Source organism: Schistocerca gregaria, chromosome 6 (assembly GCF_023897955.1).
Source record: "Schistocerca gregaria isolate iqSchGreg1 chromosome 6, iqSchGreg1.2, whole genome shotgun sequence".
Taxonomy (NCBI): Eukaryota; Metazoa; Arthropoda; class Insecta; order Orthoptera; family Acrididae; genus Schistocerca; species Schistocerca gregaria.
In genome coordinates, this window is record NC_064925.1 from 447,619,388 (window position 1) to 447,644,453 (window position 25,066).

Sequence of the window (25,066 nt, forward strand, 5' to 3'; positions counted from 1 at the left end):
ACGTGACAAACTATAGTGTGTAAACTATAAACATTTATTTGTAAACAATGCTCACAATCAGAAACAAATTTCTGTTTGTGGTGTTGAGATTTACTGCTTGCAGAATTTTCAAAAGAACGGTTAACTAGCCAATGATGCACTGCCAATTTAATAACACTCCCCCCCACCTCCCATTGTAAGTAGTCCTCAGAGGGCATTTAGAAATTACTATTAAAATATTCGACTTACTTTTTTTCATAAAATAAAATACCTGATGCACAGATAATATTGTATAAATCATAAAAATTTTGTTTGTAAATTTTATCAGTTTTATTAGAAATCAAAACATTTTACCCACATCTCTCAAAGCTCAATCAAATCATTAAAACATCCTCACTTACCCAGTGCAAAAAATATCATTTAATACTAGAAATATGCATGTTTTTAACATGCCACTAGTGAGACTAGTTTATTAAAAGAATCATCCCTTTTTGTTCCTCCAATTGTGATAGACTTTTGGTGTCACCAACAGTTTCATTAACCTTCCTACAGCAGAACAACTACAAGTGGTTCATTGTCAGTGGCTGTCAAGAAGACAGTCATCATATTTCAAACTACTGGAAAATAAGTGGGCCGCAGCCACATTAAAGAAGGTGTGCAAGTGAGCCTTCCTGAAGAGCCACAGCTGGTAGCAGTGATTGTCAAATGTCTCCACAGAGTGTTGCAGCACGAGGAGCCCTGTCCTGTCAGGAAGCTGTGACTGACTGAGCACTCAGTATTCCTGTACAGTTTTCCTCTGCAGAGATGATGGAATCTACCTCTGCAGGTGTTCAAGTGCCCTATATCGAGTCGCAGACAAATGAGCAAGATGCGGGCAGTTATTTTGGCAGAAATGCAGAGCTCTGCTAACAATATGTGAGGGATGTTAATGAAAGAACACTTATGTTCAGTGCAAGCTAAGGGCAATGATATTTTGACAAACTTGCAGAATTATCAAGTAAGATAATACCCAAAGCTGCACATCTAAACTGGAATCAACACCTTTTGGATTTTACAGTACCAAATACTCATCTACCCCACTTAAGAAAATCAACTAGTTTTCTAACTGCTGATGAAATGTACCGTAATCTGGAAAGTGAATAGGTTTTCATTAGTCACAATTAGTTATAACTATACTTTACAGAAGTAGATTAAATTGTCTACTTAGATCTGTTAATGTACAACTGATTCATTACATCCTTTCCAGTACGATGGGATTTACAGAAAACCACATATGAGATGAGTCAGTCAAACGTGCTAGCTAGAGCATATCATCATATTCCTGTGAAAATTATACGATTTCCAACTTTAAATTACAAATATCAAGAACTATTTAAGAAATTTTAATATAATGTTTTGAGGATATAAACCTTGATAAATAATTATTATTGTAGTGATGCCTGACAGTTACAGTACCTGAAAATCTTTGATGAGCTGCATGAATTCCTGGAGCTCTTGTTTTATACGCTTCTGTAAAACTTCTTGTTCTTCTTGGCATGTGGCACAAGCACGGAGAAAGTTGCATGCAGGACCACCACCAAACCTGGAATTAAAATATTTAAATTTGCTGAAACCAATAAACACCAAGAAAGTTAAAAAAATTGTTGCAGCTTTATAACTTACACAAGTACTGAGGCAGGTTGGGCAGAGACGACAATTCAGATCTGAGTACATGAACAAAATTTTTCAAATAACCATATGCAGGATGCACAGTTATGGAACTATGGACATAAAATGGCACCCAGATGAAAGTGTGGGCATTTAAACTAACTTGATACTCCTAATACCTGATGTGCTAAGAGCACAATTACTATAGTGTATCAAATGTTAGACAGTGGCCCAATTTTGAGCCTCTTTCACGTATCTCTCTCTATCATCCCCTACTAGCCCACAGGATTTGGTCTTCTCCTGCCTCTTGCAGCGCTTAACTCTGGAAGTAAGTCAATGATTTCCACCAGACTGTAACATGGACATAAACCAGTGGCAATGTAATTCTATTGATTGTTTTTCACAAAAATATATTGTAAGGCCTGATAAGATAGAAAGTTTGTCTGCCTTCCTCTGTGCCCCATCACAAGTAGACAATAAGGCAAATCCCCCAAACCTATGTTCATTTTCTCTTTGTGTGTGTGTGTGTGTGTGTGTGTGTGTGTGTGTGTGTAGGAAGGGGCTTGAAAAATGACACAGACTATTGTCCAATTAGTTCAAGATAGTTGTTTCAGCTGAACAGTCAAACTTGGAAAAACTTTGAATTCCTTTCCACTGCTGGCTCCATTAGAAGCAGTTTTTCTGTAATTTTTAATAATAATATAATGAGGATGGACTGCAACTCACCTCATAGAGGAGGCACTGAGTCACAGACGGGTGCAACGAAAAAGACTGCCAAAAAATTTAACACTTTAGCACACTTTTTCATTGTGCTTGTTTGCAACTAAGTGCCTCCTCTATGTGGTGAGTGGTAATCTATCCTTTCCATACTATTCTTGTTATTCCAACCTGTACTTTACTGCAATTTTTACAGTATAAGGTCAATAATTAAATTTCCTACACTAAAAGTACAATAGCAATATTGCTTTGTCAAGGTAATGAACTACACTACAAAAATACGATGGGTATTCAGAAAGTAAGGAACGTTTCCGTCTGATGCAGCTAGGCGCGCGCCGATTGCATATATTTTGGTATCTGCATGTTTGGCAGCTCAGTCGGCATCCATCCGTGACAGCGGGAACATCCCTGCATGTCTGGTTTTTTCGCTACTTGAATTTTCAATGTGCATTGCAATCGAAAATCCCACCAGTTGTGAGGTGCAGTCTGTGATACAGTTTTTGCTGGCAAAAAATCTAAAACCTACAGGAATATGTCATGAACTGTGCGAAGTGTATGGAAACAACGTAATGAGTGAATGTTCCATCGAGAAACGGTGCATTTGGTTTAAAAATGGTCGAACCAACATTCATGATGAAGAGAAGAGCGGACGCCCGAGCATTGTGACTGACGATCTTGTCACTAAAGTTGATGAAATGATTCATGAAAACCATCGCTTCACAATAAAGGAGCATATGCTTTTTTTCCACATGTTCCCTGGGCTTTGTTGTTTGAAATTGTCACTTGAAAGCTAGGCTACCACAAATTTTGTGCATGATGGGTGCTTATAGAGAACCATAAAGAACAGTGAATGGGGGCATAGTTGACATTTCTGGAGACCTACCACAAACATGGCGATTCATTACTGAATCATATCGTAACCGGTGATGAGACTTGGGTGAAACATGTCATTTGCGAGACAAAATTACAGTCTATGAAGTGGGGGCACACAAGGTTGCCCCAAAAACCAAGAAAATGTTTGTAAACCTTGTCAGCAAGGAAGTTGATGGCGACAGTGTTTTGAGGTGGGCAAGGTGTGCTGCTTATTGATTTTCTCAAACATGGAGCAATCATAAATTCTGCCCGGTACTGTCAAACTTTGCACAGCCTTAGAAGAGCAGTTCAAAACAAATGCTGAGAAAGGTCAGTCATTCTTTCAGATGTATACAATAACATGTTTTTCTTGTACTTAGTTTTTTTTTTAAATGCCAAAACGTACCCTGCTTCCTGAATAGCCCTCGTAGCAGTACCAGATAGCTGAAATGTAATACTGTAAGGCACAATTTTATTACTGTACAGTTAGCAAGAATGAACTTTTATTACTTAAAATACACCTAACCTTCTTTTGTGTGGAATGTTATGAAAGTCTCATTTATTAAAACCAGTTACCTGTGGAGTGTTGTGAAAGACCCATTTCCCTCATAACAGTCAACATCCTAGAAAAGCTGGTTGCAAGAATTTTTGAGGCCATTACAATCTTTTGCATCATACCAGGAATTACTGAGAGGGTGTTCCAATCATTTCTTTGGAAATATCAACTATGCGGCAATATTGGAGGCAAAATTTTGAGTATTTACTGTTACAATTTTAGTTGAGAAAACAAGAATGTGTAAAATTTAATTTAAATATTCTTTTTCTTTCATCAGTATATTAATTTACAGTTGCAGTGTACCTGATGTGTTAGAATTAAAGTTTAACAATGTAAGGGAAAGATATACTGCTACTTACAATAAAGGTGGCATGTTAAGTTGCCATTCCAGCCCGAGCTATCTGAGATGGTGATCATGTATGTTTAAGGTGTGCTTGTTTTTGTGAATGAATGTGTGTGTTACTTTTTCTGACAAAGGCTGTGGCCGGTAGCTAATGTGTTTTTTAGTTGTGCCTGTCTGCAACTTAACATGTCATCTTTATGGTAGGTAGCAATCTATCTTTTCCTTACATTGTTGACATTTCAAGCTGAAGTTTCCATTGTTAGAATAACTCTACACATTTGCAAATATTACATCTGAGCTTTAGATTTTATTATTAAAAATAACACTGTACATCATGGAACCACATGTCAACTAAGTTATTGCAGTGATGTTGTATACGACAATTTATTACAAAATTAATGGCATTATAGTACTTCTACCATAGTCAATTTAACAGTCAGTCTAAACCCAGTAAATATCATGCCTAATGTAATCTGCCAGCACAGGCATTGAAAATTCTCCCAGACTTGAATGTTCAGTTTAAAGAATTATCTTTAACTAATTTAAACAGCAACTGTATTCTTTAGCGTAACAGACATTAGCTAGGGTAAGATAGGTTACTAGGTTACATGCAACAACTTCCATGCACTCACTGCTGACTGGCATGTTACTGACAACTACAAAACAATGTCTGTCTAGACAATGGCAACCTGACAAAGTTTGCTTGATTCCATATCCCACATCTTTTTTTAACCGTGATAATTTATTCCTCCTTTCTGCACTCTGTATATTATTGGCAATTTGCACATAACTATTTTAATTTTTCATACGTATGAAAAGGCATGTGTTGCATGCACACTACTGAGAAGATTTTACTTCTCTAGCCATCTGAAATTATTGTCTTAAATTTGCATTACCTTATGATAAAAGAGAGAAACTGAACTGCCAGTTATGTGGCACGATACAAGATTTTTTTTAAATTCCAATTGCACAGCATAAACGCCAGCCATGCGGCAGGTGTATGGTATGCACAGTAAGTGGCAGCAAATTTCCCGTGTCACACACACTGTCACTGCCGAGTTCAAAAGGTCAGTGTATGCTGAGCTGCAGTCGCATAAACATAGTCACCTAAGTTTATTCTCCTGCCAAGTGTGAATTGTGAAGCATTGTTTGTTTCCTGCGAGCAGAAGGGAATACTCCAGCAGAAATTTGTTGAGGAGCAAACCAAGTGTACAGATAAAAATCTGCGAGTGAAGGTGTTGTGCGTGAGTTCTGAAATTGTTGTGATCCCTGACAATGCCTATGCAAGTGAACAACTCATTAATCAGTCTTAGCAGCACATTTTAAATCATCTGTCATTCTATCCTGATCCCTGAATAGAAAAAGTGACTATATGAGGGCAGCATTTCCAAATTAGGAGCTTTGGGGCAACATATAACTAATGCCTCAACCGCTACAGTCATTATGTTGAAAAGCAATGATAATATAAATAACTTTTGGTAACACATTTTTATACATGCTGTCTTATTTATAGCTCATCCAAGGTTAACATTGTTATACCTGGGCCACTGAAACATGTCACTTCAAGGTCACTCCCCAAGCACCTTAGAGTTGGTAGTATAACTAACAAACAAGTGAGGAACGGGAGGCGCTGTGTCTTCTGAACCAATAACAGCACCAAACAAAAGCCAGTTCCGGCGTCAACACTACCACATTTCCGGCTTCCATGTAAACATTGTATGTCAGTGCACAAATGCCTGCTGTTGTGTTGTGTTACCGCCTCGACTACAGCTTTTGTTTGTTAGACAATGTCACCAAAATGATGTCATTCACCAAGCGACAATGCATTGCGCCGTGAAGTGCCATTAAATAGTCAGGATTTGGAATTGCTACAGAGGACGCGTGAGTTTTACGAGCAAGAACAAGAATTTGTTTCTGTTCATGGGCATGCGTCGATTCCCGCCAATAAAATTTTAGAGCATACCTCGAAAACTCTAGGACTCAGCGAACGAAAAGTTATAAGGAAAGGGGTCTTACTTCAAGACTTACAATACGGTGAAGTAAACAGTGTGGAAGGAACAGTGTGTTTTTAAGTACTCTGGGCAAGAAATAAAAGCAGCCTTGTCCTGTTAAAGATATTGATTCTTTCCAATCCGATGTAATTCGTCGGCACACATACGGATACTATAAAAGGAAAGAACACCCCACAATAGTGAAGTTGCTAATTTCTTTAAAAGAAAGTGAAATTTTCTCATGGGGGGAAAATGTCACTTAAGATGATATTAAAAAGTATGGGTTCCTGTTTTAAGAAGTTATATGGACGCAAACTGTCAGTAGAAAAAGCTCATGTCGTTGCAGCTTGTACCATTTTCTTACACAAAATTGTAGTAAAGGACATACACTTCGCCATATGCCAGAATGGGATTCTCACTCTGCAGTGGAGCGTGCACTGATATGAAACTTCCTGGCAGATAACAACTGTGTGCTGGACCGAGACTCGAACTCGGGACCTTTTGCCGTTCGCAGGCAAGTGCTCTACCAACTGAGCTACCCAAGCAGGACTCACGCCCCATCCTCACAGCTTTACTTCTGCCAGTATCTTGTCTGCTACTTTCCAAACTTTACAGAAGCTCTCCTTTCTTTCAGGAGTGCTAGTTCTGCAAGTTTGCAGGAGAGCTTCTGTAAAGTTTTTGAAGGTAGGAGACGAGATACTGGCAGAAGTAAAGCTGTGAGGACGGGGTGTGAGTCGTGCTTGGGTAGTTCAGTTGGTAGAGCACTTGCCCGCGAACGGCAAAAGGTCCCGAGTTCGAGTCTTGGTTCAGCACACAGTTGTTATCTGCCAGGAAGTTTCGCTCAGTCATATGGTTAGACGAAACCTGGGTCAACGCTGGAGAATCAGTTGAGGAATGCTGGACAGAATGCTGGACGGTCATCAGCCAACAGGAAGAGGATCACGATTAATTGTGGCCCATGCAGGATCTTCGAACGGCTTTGTGCCTGAAGGACTTCTAGTTTTTCGATCGTAAAAAACTGGTAACTATCATGAGGATATGGACCACCCACGGCTTCTACAGTGGTTTAAAAATTTGTTGCTCCAGTTTAGTGTTCCGACAGTTTTTGTGATGGACAATGCACCATACCATTCCATGATTTTAGATAGAACTCCCACCTCAAGTGAGTGTAAAGAAACTATGGTGCTGTGGTTGCAGGCGAGAGACATTGCTGTGGACATGAGCACGACAAAGCTGCTGTTATACTCGCTCGTGAAACAAAATAAGCCTGTGATGCCTAAATACATTGTAGATGAAATTGCAATTGAACAGAATCACTTGGTAATTAGGCTACTGCCTTATCACTGTCATTTTAATCCAACTGAATTGGTTTGGAGTGAAGTCGAAGCACACATCAGAAGTAACAACAAGAGATTTACTATAACAGAAGTGGAAAGACTGCTACGTGAAGGTCTTGCTACTGTAGACGCTGTGTCATGGAGGAAAAAAGTAGATCATGTTGCTAAACTAATAAGAGAAGCACAGACTATAGACGGAATTATAAATGAAAACAAACAATTAACGATTTCTCGTAATGATGATGATGATGCCGACGATGACAATGGTTTTGGTGCTATTCCAATGACAGTGAAGGAGAACTGGATGGAATTGCGCCATTGACATTGTAAATTGGTGAGTGTAAATGTATACAGAATTAATTCTTTTCCTCTCTGCAAACGTGTAGGCTATGCATGTTTTGCTTTATTTCTTTCTATGAGTGTGGATAGCGTGTTATATGGGATGCTTAGATTACATTACTATATGATTTTTTACATGCAGCTATTACTGTAACAATTTGGAACGACTTTTTGTAGATACTGTCATTAACTTTGGGTGTTTTTATTTCCTGGTTTAACATACTATCACATGCTTAGTCTCCATCGTTGTTCTCTCCATTGTTAGAAAAACGTACTTTGTTGCACTTACGTATAAATGTTGATTGTAGTAAATAAAATAGAAAGAAACTTCCACATGGGAAAAATATATTAAAAACAAAGATTCCAAGACTTACCAAGCGAGAAAGCGCCGGCAGACAGGCACATGAACAAAACACACAAACACAAACACACACACATGTGCCTGTCTGCAGGCGCTTTCCCGCTTGGTAAGTCTTGGAATCTTTGTTTTTAATGTTGATTGTAGCTTACATTTATAAAACGTACTTAGGAGTTGTGGGCGTGTGTGGTGGCAGGTATTGCAACCTCACAATTGCAGTGTAGCCAACCACACGCGAGCTGTCAAGTGACATGTTTCACCGGGCCAGGTACAGATACATTGGATTATATTACATTTTGCCTGCTGTCCTTTAGGGGCATAAGAAATTTAAATCAGGAAAAACTAAACCCAGTTGTTCTTAATTACTGTTCCGCCATGTGGGATGTTCTACATTTTGACCTTTTAAGGTTTGTAATTTTGTAACAAGTAAGAATCCTGCAAGTTGCATTTTAGAGGTGCAAAATCATCAATTCATTAAGTACCATGCTCCCTGATCAGCTACAAACACTGCTTGATCTCATTACTCAATGCTTTTTTTTCTCCCTTTTTCTTCTTTTGCATCATCTTTCCTTTCCCTCCAGGGACAATTTTCAATACTTCTCATGCTATTCCTCTAGTCTAAAATAGGTTCTCATTTTTCAATCACTTGTTGATTCAAGAGTTCACAAAATCTTGATTTTCTGGCTGCTAGGATTTGAAAATGAATATGCTAATTACAAACAAATAGCAGAAATTCTGCCAAATGTGAACATGTAAATAGCATCATTAATATAGTCATGGAAAATCTTGAATGGAACATAACTTTCTACACACTTCCCAAAAATAATAAATTGAATAAGCCTGTAGCCAGTTACATGTAAATGGTTACTGTGTAGCTTTCACCAAAATGACTTCCTTTCTCATTTACCAACAGTGGCATCCTACTCCCCTTAACCAACCTGCCTGCTTTAAAGATGCATACCCCCTCCTCTGTGCCAGTGCTATGCCCCTTGTACTTACCTATATAAGCCCCTTAAAACCCAAGTGGCTTAACTCCACTTTCTCTTATTTTTGTAAAAGGGTTGGAGTCTTGCCCAGCAAATGGCAGTCTGTTAACAGTGTAGTGTAATTTGTTACTCACATACTAACTGCACTGGTAACAGTACAAGTCTCATCTGTAAGTAGACACATCTACCTGTTGACACCTGAAGTGGTGTATCTGGAAGTTACCTCAATGTGCCCACCACTGTTCTTTAATTTTTTTGCACCGTGTTCAGTGTAATTCGTCCTATGTTACACTGATAAAAACAACATCAGGGAAGTAATTATGTGGGATGACAACGGATCTCACAATGAATATTTTCTATAACATTCAGAGTCTTACAGTGTTGGTCAGTATTTTTTTATTTTCTCATTACATTGTGACTTTAAATCAAAATCAATAGTTTCTTGTGTTTGCATGCTTTTACCAATATAAAGTACAACATTTTACATGCAACAGCTGACAACAGGGAGGGAGAGGCAGCAAGCAGACAGGTTAGGAAAGTGGAATCAGTTAACTCAGTCTGGTCCAGATAGTAGAATTAAGTGTCATACAATGGCATTTGACTGAGAGGGGGAGATAGAACAGAAGGAAAGAAAGTGACAGTAAAATGAGAGAAGTGGTGGGAGGAGGCTTAGGGACATCTGGATGTAAGTGAGGGACAAAGGCTAGCAGGGACAGACTAGGAGAGCTGTGGAAATGCAGGACGTACTGTACAGACAATTCCCATTTATGTAGTTCAGAACAGCTGGTATTGCGGGTAACAATGCAAAGGGCACGAGTAATGAAATAGCCATTGAAATCAATCATTTTGTGTTTCGAAGAACATTCTGCCACTGGGTGGTCAACATTACCCTTGGATACATTTTGACAGTGGTCATTCATCTGGGTGGACACCTAGTTCACGGCACAAAGGTACAGCGGGAGCTGGTGCAAGACATGAGTGCTTTCACAGGACTGGAATATGATGTGCTGCATAGGTGCATAGAACATGTCTTGCACCTGGGTGTTCCACAGGGTTACAACCTCTGTGGCAAGGGGTTACGTGTAGGTGTAGGTGTAGCATATGGAACAGTTGGGAAAGGTATGAAGGAGGAAAACTTGTGGAAAGATAGGAAGGAGGAAAACTTGGGAAAAGGTAGAAAGGATTGTGTGTACAATGTTCCTAATTTCTGGACTTGATGATAGATTGTCTCAGCCCGAGGAACATAGCTGAGTTGTTCCTGTTGTGGGTGATACTAGGGAATGAAGGGAAGAAGGGTTCTCCTATGTACTTTCATTCCCCAAACTCTGAAACTGTTTCCAATGGATCGTTTTACAGCTATTTCATGTGTTTATTTTTCTATTTTCATAGTTTATTTTCAATGTAAAGTTTGCATTTTTTCTTTTAATGTATACCTTCCACTTCCACACCCAATACTCTCTTACAGTGATTACCCATGCTTAAAACTCTGACATCATTTACATTCCTTTTCTTATATCTGCAGTGGCAGTGTCCCAAATAGACCACTGCCCCATCTACCTATATCATTTCATAAAAGCATTCCTATTCCTAGCTGCAGCTCAGTTATGCATCCCACTTCTACAGTTCTGCCGAACTTAGAATATCCCCCAATGGCCTAATCTCTAAAACTCCCTCTTTCTACTTATGCAGACCATCTTACACAATGACCTCCCAATCTTCAGATTTCTTCCATCCCTATCTCTCTCATACATTGTATGAGAGAAACAAATTTCCATGCCACAGGAATCAATGACACTTCTGTTCCCTTCATGACATGGAGTTATTGTACAAACCCTAGATACGTACTCCCCACCTCCAAAATTAAAATTCTTGGGCTACAAGATTTGAAAGAGTACACCAGACATCAAATTTAAAAGTATGCCAGTTTAAAGATTAGTTAGGGCACCACTGTCCAAACACACCTAACTTACACTCAAAACTCCTCACCAACTTCCCATCACAAAACCCAAATTCCAAACAAACCAACATCAATGTTGTTAACTTGTCTACCAAAATCCTCAATCCCATGGTAATTTCAGACTTGCCGAAAGGCCGCACTTTTAGTCTCACATCCTAATGTAATCACTTTCTATCTTCTAACCCCTGTAGTTAAAACACTTTTTGCCACCAAACCCACCAGCTAAAAGCCATCATCAACCCTTTCCTCTTCCAGTTAATACTTCTGCCCAAACATGACACTCCCCAAGCCATGATTTCTTTCCAGGAATTCCTTGCCTTGAACCTGGCCATACTCTCCTTTCCTCGTTCCCCTTCCAAAAACACCTCTCTCTTGATGGGGGAAAGAACAGACACTTATGGCCAAATATAGACTCTGATTTGACAATCCTGCCTAAGGACAAACGATCCACCACTGTCATGATGAACCATAGTTATCACCCAACAGAAGGTATCTGCCACCTGTCGGGCTCTTCCTCCTGCAAGTCCTGATAAAGTGATACCATCCCAACAGTCCAGCATGTCTTCCAATCCCTACTAAAATCCTTAGGCCCATACCAGAACCTTTCCCCTGAACCCGTCTCTTACTTCCTCTAATGCACCATCTGTAGGCCAGCCAAAATTCATGAGCCTAACCACCTCAATGCCCCATTGCAGCTGGTAACTGTGTTCTCACAACCCAGCATGCCACCTCTCTGATGGCTCCATCGAAATCTTTGTCCATATCAAGCCTTCTAATCATCAACAATATGTCCACTTTGATATCTGTCAACTAGAAAGTCTCTCCCATACAATCTGGCCGCTTATGGACAATGCATCAGCAGTAATTAACTTGCAAACCTAGTCCATAAACAGATCTCCCGTCATAACCATTACTGTTCATAGTCCTTCAACCACTCCTGCAAATCAATTGCAACAGAGAAACCACATCATTACCCTGAATCACTCCAAATTCAAACAAATTAACCACTTCCTTCACCATGGGTTGGGCTACCTACAATCTTCCCGAAAATGAGGAACATCCAACCCCCACTCCTTTCCATCTCTCCTAGAGTGGTAATAAAAGGGTGTGATTTATTTTGTAATATTTTGGGTGTGCCATGTTCACTGCTGAAGCAGGGATGAAAACTTTGAAAAACAATGGGTCTAGTTTGACATAATATATACAAAAATTATGACAGGCAAGCACTCAATATTAGGTAAATAGCAGGTGTTGTTCTCATTTTTGCCTATTTTCAACGGCTTGCAAGACAACAATCAAGAGATGAACATTTCAGAAATTTTGTCCATAAATGTTGTGAATTCACCAAGATAGTTAATTTAGTATGAGGATCAGTGGCCACAAAGTTAGACACAAAATTATTATGGAATTGAAGAACTGTGGAAGAAATTTAAGTAGTTTCAATATTGTGAAAAGGAAAGCTGCCACTCACCATATAGCAGAGATGCTGTGTCGACTCAGCATATCCGCTATAAGGTGAGTGGCAACCTTCTTTTTCACAATATTGTTACATTCCATCCTGGTTTTTCCATTGTTTGAAATGTAAGTAGTTTGTTTGAAATAACTGATGAAGAGTAAATAATGCACTTTCATTTTCATATCCAAACCTTCACTGTGGTATAGGGGATCTTTGTGGAACACTTTTAAATATTACTGAACCACTTGAAACATGAGTACTGACAGAACTAGTAATGGCTCGTAAAATTCAAGAAGCAGAAAGTATTACACAACAAGAGCAAAGGAGCTCCTAAGATGGTGGATAAGTTAAGGCTACCTGGAATTATGCAGATTATATTACCTGCATGCATTAAATAAACATGTGTACCAATATATAAAAATGTTAAGCCATATAAAAATAAAATAGAGACATTCATCAACTCTGACTGAAAGTACCTTATCTGTGGAACAATCATCTTTTCTAGGAAGCACATTTCGTGTGTACTGAAACTTGGACAGCTCATTCAACCAAAGAAAACATCATCATCCATATATCACAAAGAAATAACTTATTAGTGTAATAAACTCACGTCTCATACAGGTACTCCCACACTGGCTGTGATAATATGGTACACAGCTGGTGCATATCTGCAGCTTTGGATGGCTGCACTCTGCCATGAGCACAAAGAAAGTCAGAGTTGTCTATCGGACCTGGCTCTGAAAATGTGTTAAATTTGTTGACCCATTGCTTGGAGACATAGAAATCTAGAGATGGTTCATTGGATGAGAGTTCAATGAGTTCAACAGCTCGCTGGCGTTTCTTTCCAATCTCGTCACATGACTTCCTATTTATGAAAGAAAACAAAAAAAGAAGTAGTAAAACTGGTTTTTATTTAATCTTCAAATAGCATTAAAATGTATGTACAAAATGGAAAAAAGTTAAACTAGTTTTAATTTAATCATTTAATTGCTTTAAATTGTAAGTACAAAAAAATAAAAGCTGTTTATAAAGCCATAAGGTGGTAACACCATTTAACAGAAACCGTTTAATATTCACTAATATCCCATTCTTGGTAAATCCTAAAAATGGCATAGTATTATATTTGCTTATGAGAAACTAACCTCCTGGTTGTTATAAGTATATAAGTCCTGGGGCTAATACAAATAGAAACACCCTCGAGAATAAAAATATGATTCTAATGATGACAACTAACTAATGTAAATGCATGAAAGAATGACCAGAAGAAATTGTTAGGAATTAATTCTTGCACTTAGGGCAGGGAAGAACTATTTCATGGGTGAAAAATTTAGTGCCAAAACCAAACATCAGTTTTAGGGCAGACTTACTTGTAGAAGAGAACATATGCCTCACAGTTCTGGACTGTTTCAGGAGACACTTGTGTAACATACTGGTCATCAAATTCAAACCACTGCTCACTGATACAGTTCAGGGAGTAACAGGTGTAGTGGCCACCACCAGCTGTTCCATGGTGGCAAATCACGGACATCAAGTCATAACTAGTGACTTGAGAGACACAATCTGGAACACAAAAGAAATATGTCAGATCACTAATTTATATTATAAGCCATTATGTAAGAACAGCAAAGTTATATTCACCAGTTTCCAGTCACAATGACACAAATCTACTAATGCAGTAACAAATACACATTAATCTATTTTGTTTCTTAATCAGTAAGTTGACTTCTTCAAATCTTAACACAATGGTAACAAAAAAGGTGATGGTGAAGGGTAATAAATAATTTCACCCCATTACACTAAAGCATTTGTGTTTCTATATACAAACCAGCAAAACTCAATTAACAGGTCACTAAATAACTCAGAAGATACAGTTGCTGAAAGGTTCAAGGAAAATTTGAGTGTCATTTCGAACAGATACCCTAATCTTAAATTATAGCTGGTGGTGACTGCAGTCCACCACAGACAAGTTGGCGAGAATACAGATTTAAAGCCAGTGGTAGGCAGAAAAAAATCATCCAAAATTGTACCCAGAAAATTATTTTGAGCATTTAGTTCATAAGCCCACATGAATTGTAAACGGTTGTGATAACATGCTAGACCTCTTAGTCATAAAAAATCATGAGAAAATAGAGCTCATCATGAGGTTCCAGCAGTTAGTGACCACAAGGCTGTTGTTGTGAGACTGAATACCCTAGCATCCAAATCCGCCAAACAACTCAAAATACCATTATTGCAAATAGGAAATAAAAATTTGCTTGACAACTTTCTAAGGGTCAGTCTCCACCTCTTCCAAACTATGTGAGTTTAGATCAAATGTGCCTTAAACTCTAAGAAATACACCACCTAAAAGAGAGAGAGAGAGAGAGAGAGAGAGAGAGAGAGAGAGAGAAAAGAAAGAAAGAAAAGCACGAATAAGGGGAGGAGGAAATGAGATGAAACTGTACTGGTTTAGAGGGTATGTGATGTTATTTCAACAATTACAATATTGATTTAAGTTTATAGAGAACTCTGCAATATAGAGCCCACTTATCAGTATGATGTTGCACCTCCTTGGCCTACACTGAAGCACCGATGCAGTTGGGAAGGGTGTCAGAAAGCTGATGTTTCTTCTTGAGGCAAACTTGCCCACAACTGTTGTAACTGGTCCTCAACAGCCTGGCTGCTAGGACTTGGACAAAGTTGGTGACTGCGCTGGTACCACAAATGTTTTATTGGGGAGAGGTCTGGGGGTCTTGCTGGCCACAGGGTACCTATAACATCACACTGACAGTTCATAGGGATAAGTGCTTTTTGAAAAGAATGGCACCATGAACAGTTGTACAGGAGATAACACATGAGAATGCAGGATATTTGCAACATACTGTTGTACTGTCAGAATGCTCTCAATCACTAACAGCTGTGAGCTGAAGTTATACTCGATGGCTCCGCACATCGTGACACCAAAAGCATCAATGCTGTGCCTTCCCAAAACATTGGAAGAATGCAACCTCTCCCAGTGTCACCAGATACTTGCTGATGATTGATATCCAGGATAGTGCAGAACTGCAACTCATCATTCGGCATCATGCGAAGCTATTCATCAGTTTCCAAGTCGTGACACCTCTCCAAACATGGTCATTTGTGTTGTGGTTTTAACGGCAGTCAACACACGGGACAGTAACTCCCTAGTCCAGCAACTGCTAGGCTCTGACCAATAGCACAGGATGACAAGAAATGGTCAGGGAGTTTTTTGTTTGATGTTGGATGCAAGACTTATAAAAAATCAAAAGACATTCATAGCACTTGTCGACCTAGAAAAAGCATCCAACACTGTAAAACGGTGCAAGGTATTTGAAATTGTCAGGAAAAAAGGAGTAAGCTGCAGGGAGAGACTGACCAGATGAATCCATAATAGGGACATGTAAAACACTGACTCATTGATGTTACATTATTGATATGGTTTTCATAAAATTACATTAAATTTAAGGAAGCTGCAGTTATTGGAGGAATGTTGATACAAGCGTTTAGTCTGGTTCTCATAGGCGAATCTCAAAACCCAAAGTGAATAGCAAAAAATGTTGAAATATGTTAATAAAATTTTCTCGGGCTTCCAGCCACGTCAGGTGGTTAAAATCCCACGAGCTTTCGACCAAGCTGTCCTCAGTCATTGTCAAGTGGTAAGACAGTCTTACCACTTGACAATGACTGAGGACAGCTCGGTCGAAAGCTCGTGGGATTTTAACCACCTGACGTGGCTGGAAGCCCGAGAAAATTTTATTAATTCATATCGCTGCAAAACCATGCATTCATACTTGAAATATGTTAGATACAAAAATTCTAATATGCCAACAAAAAAAGGAAAAGCCATTAAGAAAAAGGTATCATTGTAATCCTATTATTTTAAAATGTTATGTAAATTTTAACCAAATCTTTCAGTGAAATCATTCGTATTATGAAACTGTAATTACATCTTACGCCTTAACAGCAGAGTAAACAGTTTGTGTAATATTAAAAAGATTAAAAGTCACATCGTAGGAATGCAGCTGAGTTGAGTTTGGTTTGAGGTGAGTAAATGAAGATTTTTAATCACTGAAACCACATAAGAATGTGAAAATATTTCATAACCCCCCAGGACTTCTACAGTGAACATTAATAATATTTAACCTTTAGGTGACGAGGTGCTTTTCCCTGTGTAAGTATGATACACATGTCAACATTTACTTTTTGGGAGTAGAAATGAATAAAACTTCTCAATGCATTCATACCATTCAGAGTTTCTCGGCCAGCATTTGCAATATTGTTGCTATTTGATTTGTGGGCATAATACCGTGGTTCAAGAACTATGCGCTGGACCAAGGCCTTATGACCACAAATCAAAGATCAGCAACATTGCTCAATTTCTTATTTATTTCTACATCTGCATTGAGGTATTGCGTGGTAAATATCCATACCAGTGAATCAAGAGGAAAACAATTACACAGGGTAGATACACAGTAGCTGCAGTAGAACATGTATTTACCAGTGCTACTTAAAGGATTAACATCATCTTCATCACCACCAATTCACCCAGATACATAAGTAAGAATTTATGTAACATTTTCTTGGTTCAAAATTCAATTTATCACTTTGAAAGAACAATGACGATATGACGTGGATACTTCAAATAACGAATATTTTTGAACTGACATTCTGACTTAATTCTCAGCTATATTGTGAGCATGATTGTTACAAAGGATGTCAATGACAAGATTCAATGAAGACATTGCTATACTCAGTGAAAGTGAGGAATAATTGCACGACATGCTAAATGGAATGAACAGTCTAAAGATCACAACAGTTGTCATGTCACATCAAGTCATGTCACATCAAGTCATGTCACATCAAGTCATGTCACGTCAAAAAGTCACGTCAAAAAGTCACGTCAAAAAGTCACGTCAAAAAGTCACGTCAAAAAGTCACGTCACGTTAAAACATTCCACAATGCATTTCAAATGGTGGCATTCACATGGACTGTGAACATCACGTTCAGCCAAGGTTTCTAAGGAAGAAAGTTTTGATGCCTTCGTCATCAGCAAACATCAGAAATTAACTTATTTTCGCCACGCTCACTCATGTTGTAGGAGTGGATTTAGTGCTCCTGTCATCTTAATCACTGTTTTACTATTATGCTTTGTTTCCGTGACAAATCAAAAATGTTCAATGATGACTTCGACATTTTTTCCAATGACTATTCTTCTACAAGCAAGGTCGAGTATCTGAAAGGGAAAAGTTATGTTTTTACAATACTAGAAGAGGGCTGACACCCACACTGTATGTAAGCGAGAACATAAGACGATGAAACAATTTTCATTAAATAACATTTTCAGTGAAAAAGTCAGCTGTAATGAAGCAGAAAAATACAGTTGGTTATAAAGTTACCAGTTATGTAAGGGAAAAAAAACATAATGGATAAGGTAAACAACCACTATTTATTCCTTTATAAATACTTTTTGATGAGTTTGTATGTATTATATTTTCCCTAGCAAATAAATGTAGATTTCTCAAGTGTTGTTTCACTGATCAGTATTTTATCAAATAAAACTGATCAAGAATACGTGTTATGAAGTTTCTACAACTATTAATAAACTTCACTGTTATTAGTCCTTCAATTCCAATACTACACTATGACTTTTTGTATCACAGATAGTAAAGTTCACAATTTCACCTTCACCGCTCGCTCAGTACTGGGCTAATCAAATTGACATTGCATGATGTGACGTGATGTGATGAAGGACAGTGTGAAGACACCCTGAGGTGACAGTGCCGTGACATGGTAAGAAACAACATGACAGCTAGTGTGAATTGGCCTCAATGAGAACAGCATGTTAATTGGGAGTACACTGCAGAAAGACAAAAGTAATGAGCACGAAAATGAGATCAGCAATAAACTTATCAAAATTGGTGACCACAAAGTAGACAGAGCGAAAAGAATTCTGTTATCTCAAAAGCAAAAGAACATGAAATACAAAGCCTATCACAGGCACCAAAGAGGGCATTCCTGGCCAAGAGAAGTCTGCTTGTATCAAATATAGGCCTAAATTTGAGGAAGAATTTTCTGAGAATGCGCACTTGGAGCACAGCATTCTGCAGAAGTAAATGAAGGACTGTTGGAAAACAGGGAAAGAATGGAACTGTAGAGTTTGAGACGTGGCACTGCAGAAGAATGTCGAAAATTTGGTAGACTGATACGATACAAAAGTGACAAGATTCTCTATAGAATCGGGAAGGTAATGAGCATATGAAGAACAATGACAAGATGAAGGGACAGGATGATAGAACATGTCACAGCATAGGGGAATTACTTCCTCAATGCTACAAGGAGTTGCAGATGATAAAAACTGTAGTGAAAGACAGAGTTCAGAATAAATCCAATAAAAATTTGAAGACACTGGTTGCAAGTGCAACAATGATAAGTAGAAGTTGGCACAGGAAAGGAAGTCACACCAGTCAAAAGGTCGATGGGTGGACGGAGGGTGGGAGGAACTACCAGTCTCATAAACCATCTAACTTTCCACACTCTGACTCACAGAACACCAGTTTTGTTTTACCCAATGACATTTTCCAGAGTATTTTGCACCTGTAGATCTAAAAGGAAAGCTGTTTTATCTACAGAATATTGTACCCAATAGCCTGCCATCATCATTAAGCAATACAATAGACCAGCATGTCCTTGGGGAAAATAAAGGGTGCAGTTTTCCCTTACTGCATGCACACCATAAGAGACATTTTGAGCAATACTTATGAAATACCAATGCAGTTTTAGGTCTTCTGTTGCTCTCTCTCTCTCTCTCTCTCTCTCTCTCTCTCTCTCTCTCTCTCTCTCTCTCTCTCTCTCTGTGTGTGTGTGTGTGTGTGTGTGTGTGTGTGTGTGTGTGTGTGTGTGTGTGTGTGTGTGTGTGTGTGTGTTTTTGGGGGTGGGGGTGGGGGTGGGGGGTGGCGGTGGGGGCAGGCATGGTCTTTTAGGTCTTGTTTGGAAAAGAAGTTGCATGGCAGTTGCCGCATTTATATGGATAATTATTACAACAGCTCCAAACTAATGAACTTGCACTTTACACAACAAGGTTAAACAGGATGAACACTGCAAAAAAAGACGTATCCACAAAACTGTGTAAAGGATATAATACAGTTCATTAAAGTTGATAAGAAGTTTGCTACATTATCACAGAATTTGTTATACAGTGGTGGAGGTATTAAATATGTTGTGGTTGGCAGGAGAGCCAACACCGTATTGCTAAAGGAGGCCGAAATGCACACGTTTTAGCTCACACAGGCTGGCGTGAGGTCTGGAACATGACAAGGGAATTAGAATTGAGAAAAACGGACGTAGCTGGTGGAATACTTAACTTTAATCCATTAATGGAGAACGTCACTCTTTATGGTACATGATTCACAATAGCAATAGTACGGATACTGGCGCCTTGCTAGGTCGTAGCAAATAACATAGCTGAAGGCTATGCTAACTATCGTCTCGGCAGATAAGAGCGTAGAAGTCAGTGAACCATTGCTAGCAAAGTCGGCTGTACAACTGGGGCGAGTTCTAGGAAGTCTCTCTAGACCTGCTGTGTGGCGGCACTCCGTCTGCAATTACTGATAGAGGCGACATGCGGGTCCGACGTATACTACCGGACCGCGGCCGATTTAAAGGCTACCACCTAGCAAGTGTGGTGTCTGGCGGTGACACCACAGAATACATGCCAGCAAATCTCAAAACTACTACTAATAATTATCAATTGTAACAAAACGCATTTATTAGCAACTTTTAATACACAAATTTTAAACTGGATGATTTTTAAAGTGGTAAGTAGCATGTCTGAAATGTGTTACAACCCATTCCAAAAAGAAGGATTCTCGTTAGAATCCACAATCAAAACCAGAAACTTTAAGACCATGAGACATGGAATACAGCTTCGAATTCCATGTTAATTTTGTTTTATATGTGGAATGAACTTTACTGTACTAGAGAAAAGTTGACAAAATTAATTCAAGTACTGGCTGGTTGGTCACTGATCCACAACAGCAGATAACTTAGGATCAGAAAGCGATTTGTGTGACCAAGTGCCATAACATGAGTCTCTTTATTAATGTTAATATTGTTTTTATGTAAACTACACTTAGCATAGAGAAAATAAAATTGTGTGTACAACATTTTGAGCAGATATTTGAATGAACTATCTGAAGATTTAGAAACATTACTTTTTGAGATAAGTATTTTGTGCATTTTTAATGGCACAGTTATGTGGAAGAAACTGCAGAGAAAAACAAAGTATGTGTGAAGCTGTTACATAGTCTATAAACAGATGAAATTCTGTTTGAAGGCATTAAGAGAATACAGCAGATTTGTATTAACAAGCTTTACATTATTTGTATGAACATGTATGACAGGCCTATTTCAAACATCACAGCTTACCACAATGGTAACAAGTTTTGCCTTCAAATATCCTAAACAGCAGCATCACTCCAGTGCCAAGCAAACACAACAGCTGCAATGAACTCTGATATTTCAATCAGGGTTAAGAACTATGCACCTCGTTCATGAAGACAGAACCGACAATCAAGTTTTCTTACATGGAGTAAACTGTATCTAGTTTAAAGCTGATGTCTACTGACTAACATATACAGGGTGGAGCAAATAAAAGTGACCTTAACAGCTCCAGGTGGAGCATTTGCCCACACAATTGTCGTGATATGCTGCTCTCGTGTCACAGGCGTTGGGTTGATTTGGCAGGACTCTGAAGCATTTTCTGGTGTGTGGGCATGTTTTGGAATGCTCTTCGTTGGCCCTTTGACACTATTAAACTTCTCGGCAAATAAATGGCCACACTGTTTCCAAGACTTTGATGCCACATAGCTTTCCAAAACAAACACCTGCTGCTTCACTGTGAGTACCATTGTCCCCTTTGCACTGCTCACACACAATGACACAGCCCGCACTACACTCTGAACAAACGTGGATCAGTGGATCACATGGTGGCCATACATGTGGTGTACACAATCGCGCGCACGCGCATGCCCGCACACACACACACACGCACACGCGCGCACGCACGCACGCACGCAAGCAAGCACACACACACACACACACACACACACACACACACACACAAAATAATATCCACTCATCAAGGCAACTTTTATTTATCCCCCGTCATATGTAGAACATCAATTACATTTAATTATTATAAATATAAAAAAGATATACCTTTATGTAGGTAGGGTCTCATGTCAAGGCCTTCCAGAGGGAAAGATACATAACTTCCAATTTTGGAGCTGTACATTAACTCATGCCGAAATCGCTTCAGATGGATGCAGAGAACTTCTGGCAACTCCAGAACTTTGGAGTATTTGACACCATTTCGAAGTAAATTGCACTTTTCACAGCTGGTAAAACAAAACAAAAACATAAAAAGAATATTCTGCTAATACTTCTACAACAACAGCTTTCACTTTACATTTTAATGAAATTTCTGCACAAGTCTTTTTTTTAGTGTACTGCATATTCTGTTGTCCTTTTCTTTGGTTGTTATCATTAGATACCCTCACACTTAGCACTACTTTTTGTACAACTGTGATCTAACTCACAGAAACCAGGCAAATGTCGCAAGAGGACTTTTTCAGCTTTAACTGTATTTTCTACATGACTTTCCATGGCAGTAGCATAACATTACCAACATTCTGAATTGATCTTTCTTTATCCAGTACTAATGAATCCAATTATTATCATATTTCAGAGTCAAAGAATTACTGAAAACTTCTCTCCATGCCACATCTTCATATATTTTCTGAAATCTAATGTTTATTGTAACAAAGAAAGAAAACTTCAATATAATTCAAACACTTAGAGATATTTGCTTAAGCCTGCAATTACATCAGTAATATATATGGCAGGTCGATAGACACACTTACATACACACAAAATTTAAGCTTTCATAACCAACGGTTGCTTCGTGAGGAAAGAGGGAAGGAGAGGGAAAGACGAAAGGATGTGGGTTTTAAGGGAGAGGGTAAGGAGTCATTCCAATCCCGGGAGCGGAAAGACTTACCTTAGGGGGAAAAAAGGACAGGTATACACTCGCGCGCGCGCTCACGCACGCACATACACAGACACCATATGTGTGGATGGATGGTTGTGTGTGTGTGTGTGTGTGTGTGTGTGTGTGTGTCCTTTTTCCCCCCCTAAGGTAAGTCTTTCCGTTCCCGGGATTGGAATGACTCCTTACCCTCTCCCTTAAAACCCACATCCTTTCGTCTTTCCCTCTCCTTCCCTCTTTCCTGATGAAGCAACCGTTGGTTGTGAAAGCTTGAATTTTGTGTGTATGTTTGTGTGTCTATCGACCTGCATGCGCTTTCGTTTGGTAAGTCACATCATCTTTGTTTTTAGATATATTTTTCCCAGGTGGAATGTTTCCCTCTGTTATATTCATATTATACAGATTCACATATATTAAAATTCTATCAGGCACAAGCTCAACCTATAAAGAGAACAGTTCAAGAATGAGACAGTAGAATGCACCACTGCCGTGCTCTGTTACATTAATATCAGCTAGCAACATGCATTCTATTATGGGCCACTCCTGTAGAACACAGCCACGTGAACACTAAGCAGACAACACAATATCTACATGTGATGAGATGAGGCAGACAACATCAGAAACTGCAACCAGAGGCATGAGGCAATAGCAGGTCGTAGACACAGTCGGTGGTTTGCAGAGTACATCTCAACAGAAGGCAAACACAAAAGTCCAGTGGGTCCTGTTCTTTTAGGATTTCATATACTGTGAAGTGAGTTTTTAATTGCAATTGATTTTGTCAGACAATTAAGTGAACTAGTTCAGGGAATGTTTAATTATGAAGCCAGTTGTCAACAACTGTTCAATGAAGAAAGAAAACTGACTAAGGGAAGTTACTTCATAACAAGAATAAAATGAAATAGTTTATTATTAAAAATTGCACTGAACGATACACAGCTGTTCTGCTTTATTTTTTATTGAAGACAACTGATTTTGGTACTTAATCAGACCATCTTGAGATCTCAGAAAGGAATTCAGCTAAGCATTGTCCAGTTGCAATGCCAAATGTGACATTATTAGCTGTCCATGTGTAATGGTTAACTCCTGATGACATCAGTATCAATAAGTATTAGTTTAAAAGGACAATCGATATTAAATTGAGACACACAGTTTTAAATCAGTTAACAGAAATTACATCAGAAATGAACGAAAGTTTTGCTCCAATAAATGACAAATTTTCTCAAATAGATAGTGGGTTTCCTCAAATACATAAAACACTAGTAGAGGTAATTTCTAAGTTAAATGTTAGAATGGACAGACTAGATAATACAATATACTCGGGAAAAAACAAGACTCAAGATTTTGATGATTACTTTGTTTTAGTGGAAAATAAGAGCGATGGTGATGTTAAACATTCTGACACTATTAATTCAGTACACGAAGTTCCAGCAAATGAAGAACAAACAATTAATGCTAATAAATCATGATCATCAGTTACTACTGGCAGATTAGTATCTTTCACTGGATGGTAGCTCCAATTTCATCAGAGAACTTACAGTCATCTGTCATTATTGGGAGTGTGCAAGCTCCTGGTACTGTTCAGATCATATCATCATTACTTACTATTGAGTAGTTACTACCTTCCGTTACTACAGAAAAGTTGTCATTTATACAGTGTCTGACCATTCCCCTGGTCACTATGCCTTGGCAACTGCACCCGTTTCTCTTGGGTAGCCCAGTTGCAGACTCACAGGCACTAACTCATTAAAGGTGCTTTCTTCCCTGCTCAATGCATGTGCACCATTCAAAAGTGGCACTGTGATTGAGAACCTATTCCTTCATCCATGATCATGTGGCATCACAGGAATATCAATACATCTGTCTTTATAGGTAGTGGCACAGCCACCAGTAGAAAGACAGGTCCCTGCTCTGAGCCACGCATCGGCTGTTGGGACAAGTCCCAGCTGCTCCACGGGGTCCAACAGACAGGCACTGGGTGCATGCCACACCACTGCCGCACTATCACACTGGGCGCCTGGCACACTCTTCCCGAGTTGTCACACTGGGTGCACCCTTGCCACATCGGCTCACCAGGCACCTGGCGCAAACTTTGCGCATTGTCACGCCAGGCAGGTACTGCACCCTTGCCGTGTCACTGTGGCAGTTGTCCGATGTGCCCTTGCCACAGTACCACACCATGAGCTAGCAACACCCTTGCCCCAGTACCACATCTTTTGTGCCCTCGCTGCAGCACCCATGTTGAGACCTTATGACAATTTCTTTCCAGCTGTCTTGCCGACATACCACAGAAAACATCAGTTGCACTACCATTGTCATAGTAAGTAACGTTTCTCTTGATAGGGTAATAAACTATTTCATGTGTATACCTGGGAACTCACCATTTACTGCATGCTGCGCTCACATTCGTGTGAGGACACTTTAGTTGGCGGCAAGGATAAACAATCCACTGGCCTTAGTGCTAGCACTTTGCCTCATCCGCCATCTTTCTCCAGCCGTGCCCGA

The 25,066-nt window shown here is 39.1% G+C and overlaps 1 protein-coding gene across 4 annotated transcripts in view; it reads right to left on the reverse strand.

The window, feature by feature from the left end:
* Positions 1–25,066, reverse strand: part of LOC126278021 (ubiquitin carboxyl-terminal hydrolase 20-like) — a 160,654-nt gene that overhangs the window by 60,313 nt on the left and 75,275 nt on the right. For all 4 annotated transcript variants that reach the window (XM_049977739.1, XM_049977740.1, XM_049977741.1 and 1 more), the window contains exons 11-14: positions 21,736–21,914; positions 13,886–14,078; positions 13,129–13,383; positions 1,435–1,561 (exon numbers count right to left, since the gene is read on the reverse strand). In XM_049977739.1, coding sequence (XP_049833696.1) covers positions 1,435–1,561; positions 13,129–13,383; positions 13,886–14,078; positions 21,736–21,914 — 754 coding nt within the window. The remainder of the gene's footprint in view (positions 1–1,434; positions 1,562–13,128; positions 13,384–13,885; positions 14,079–21,735; positions 21,915–25,066) is intronic.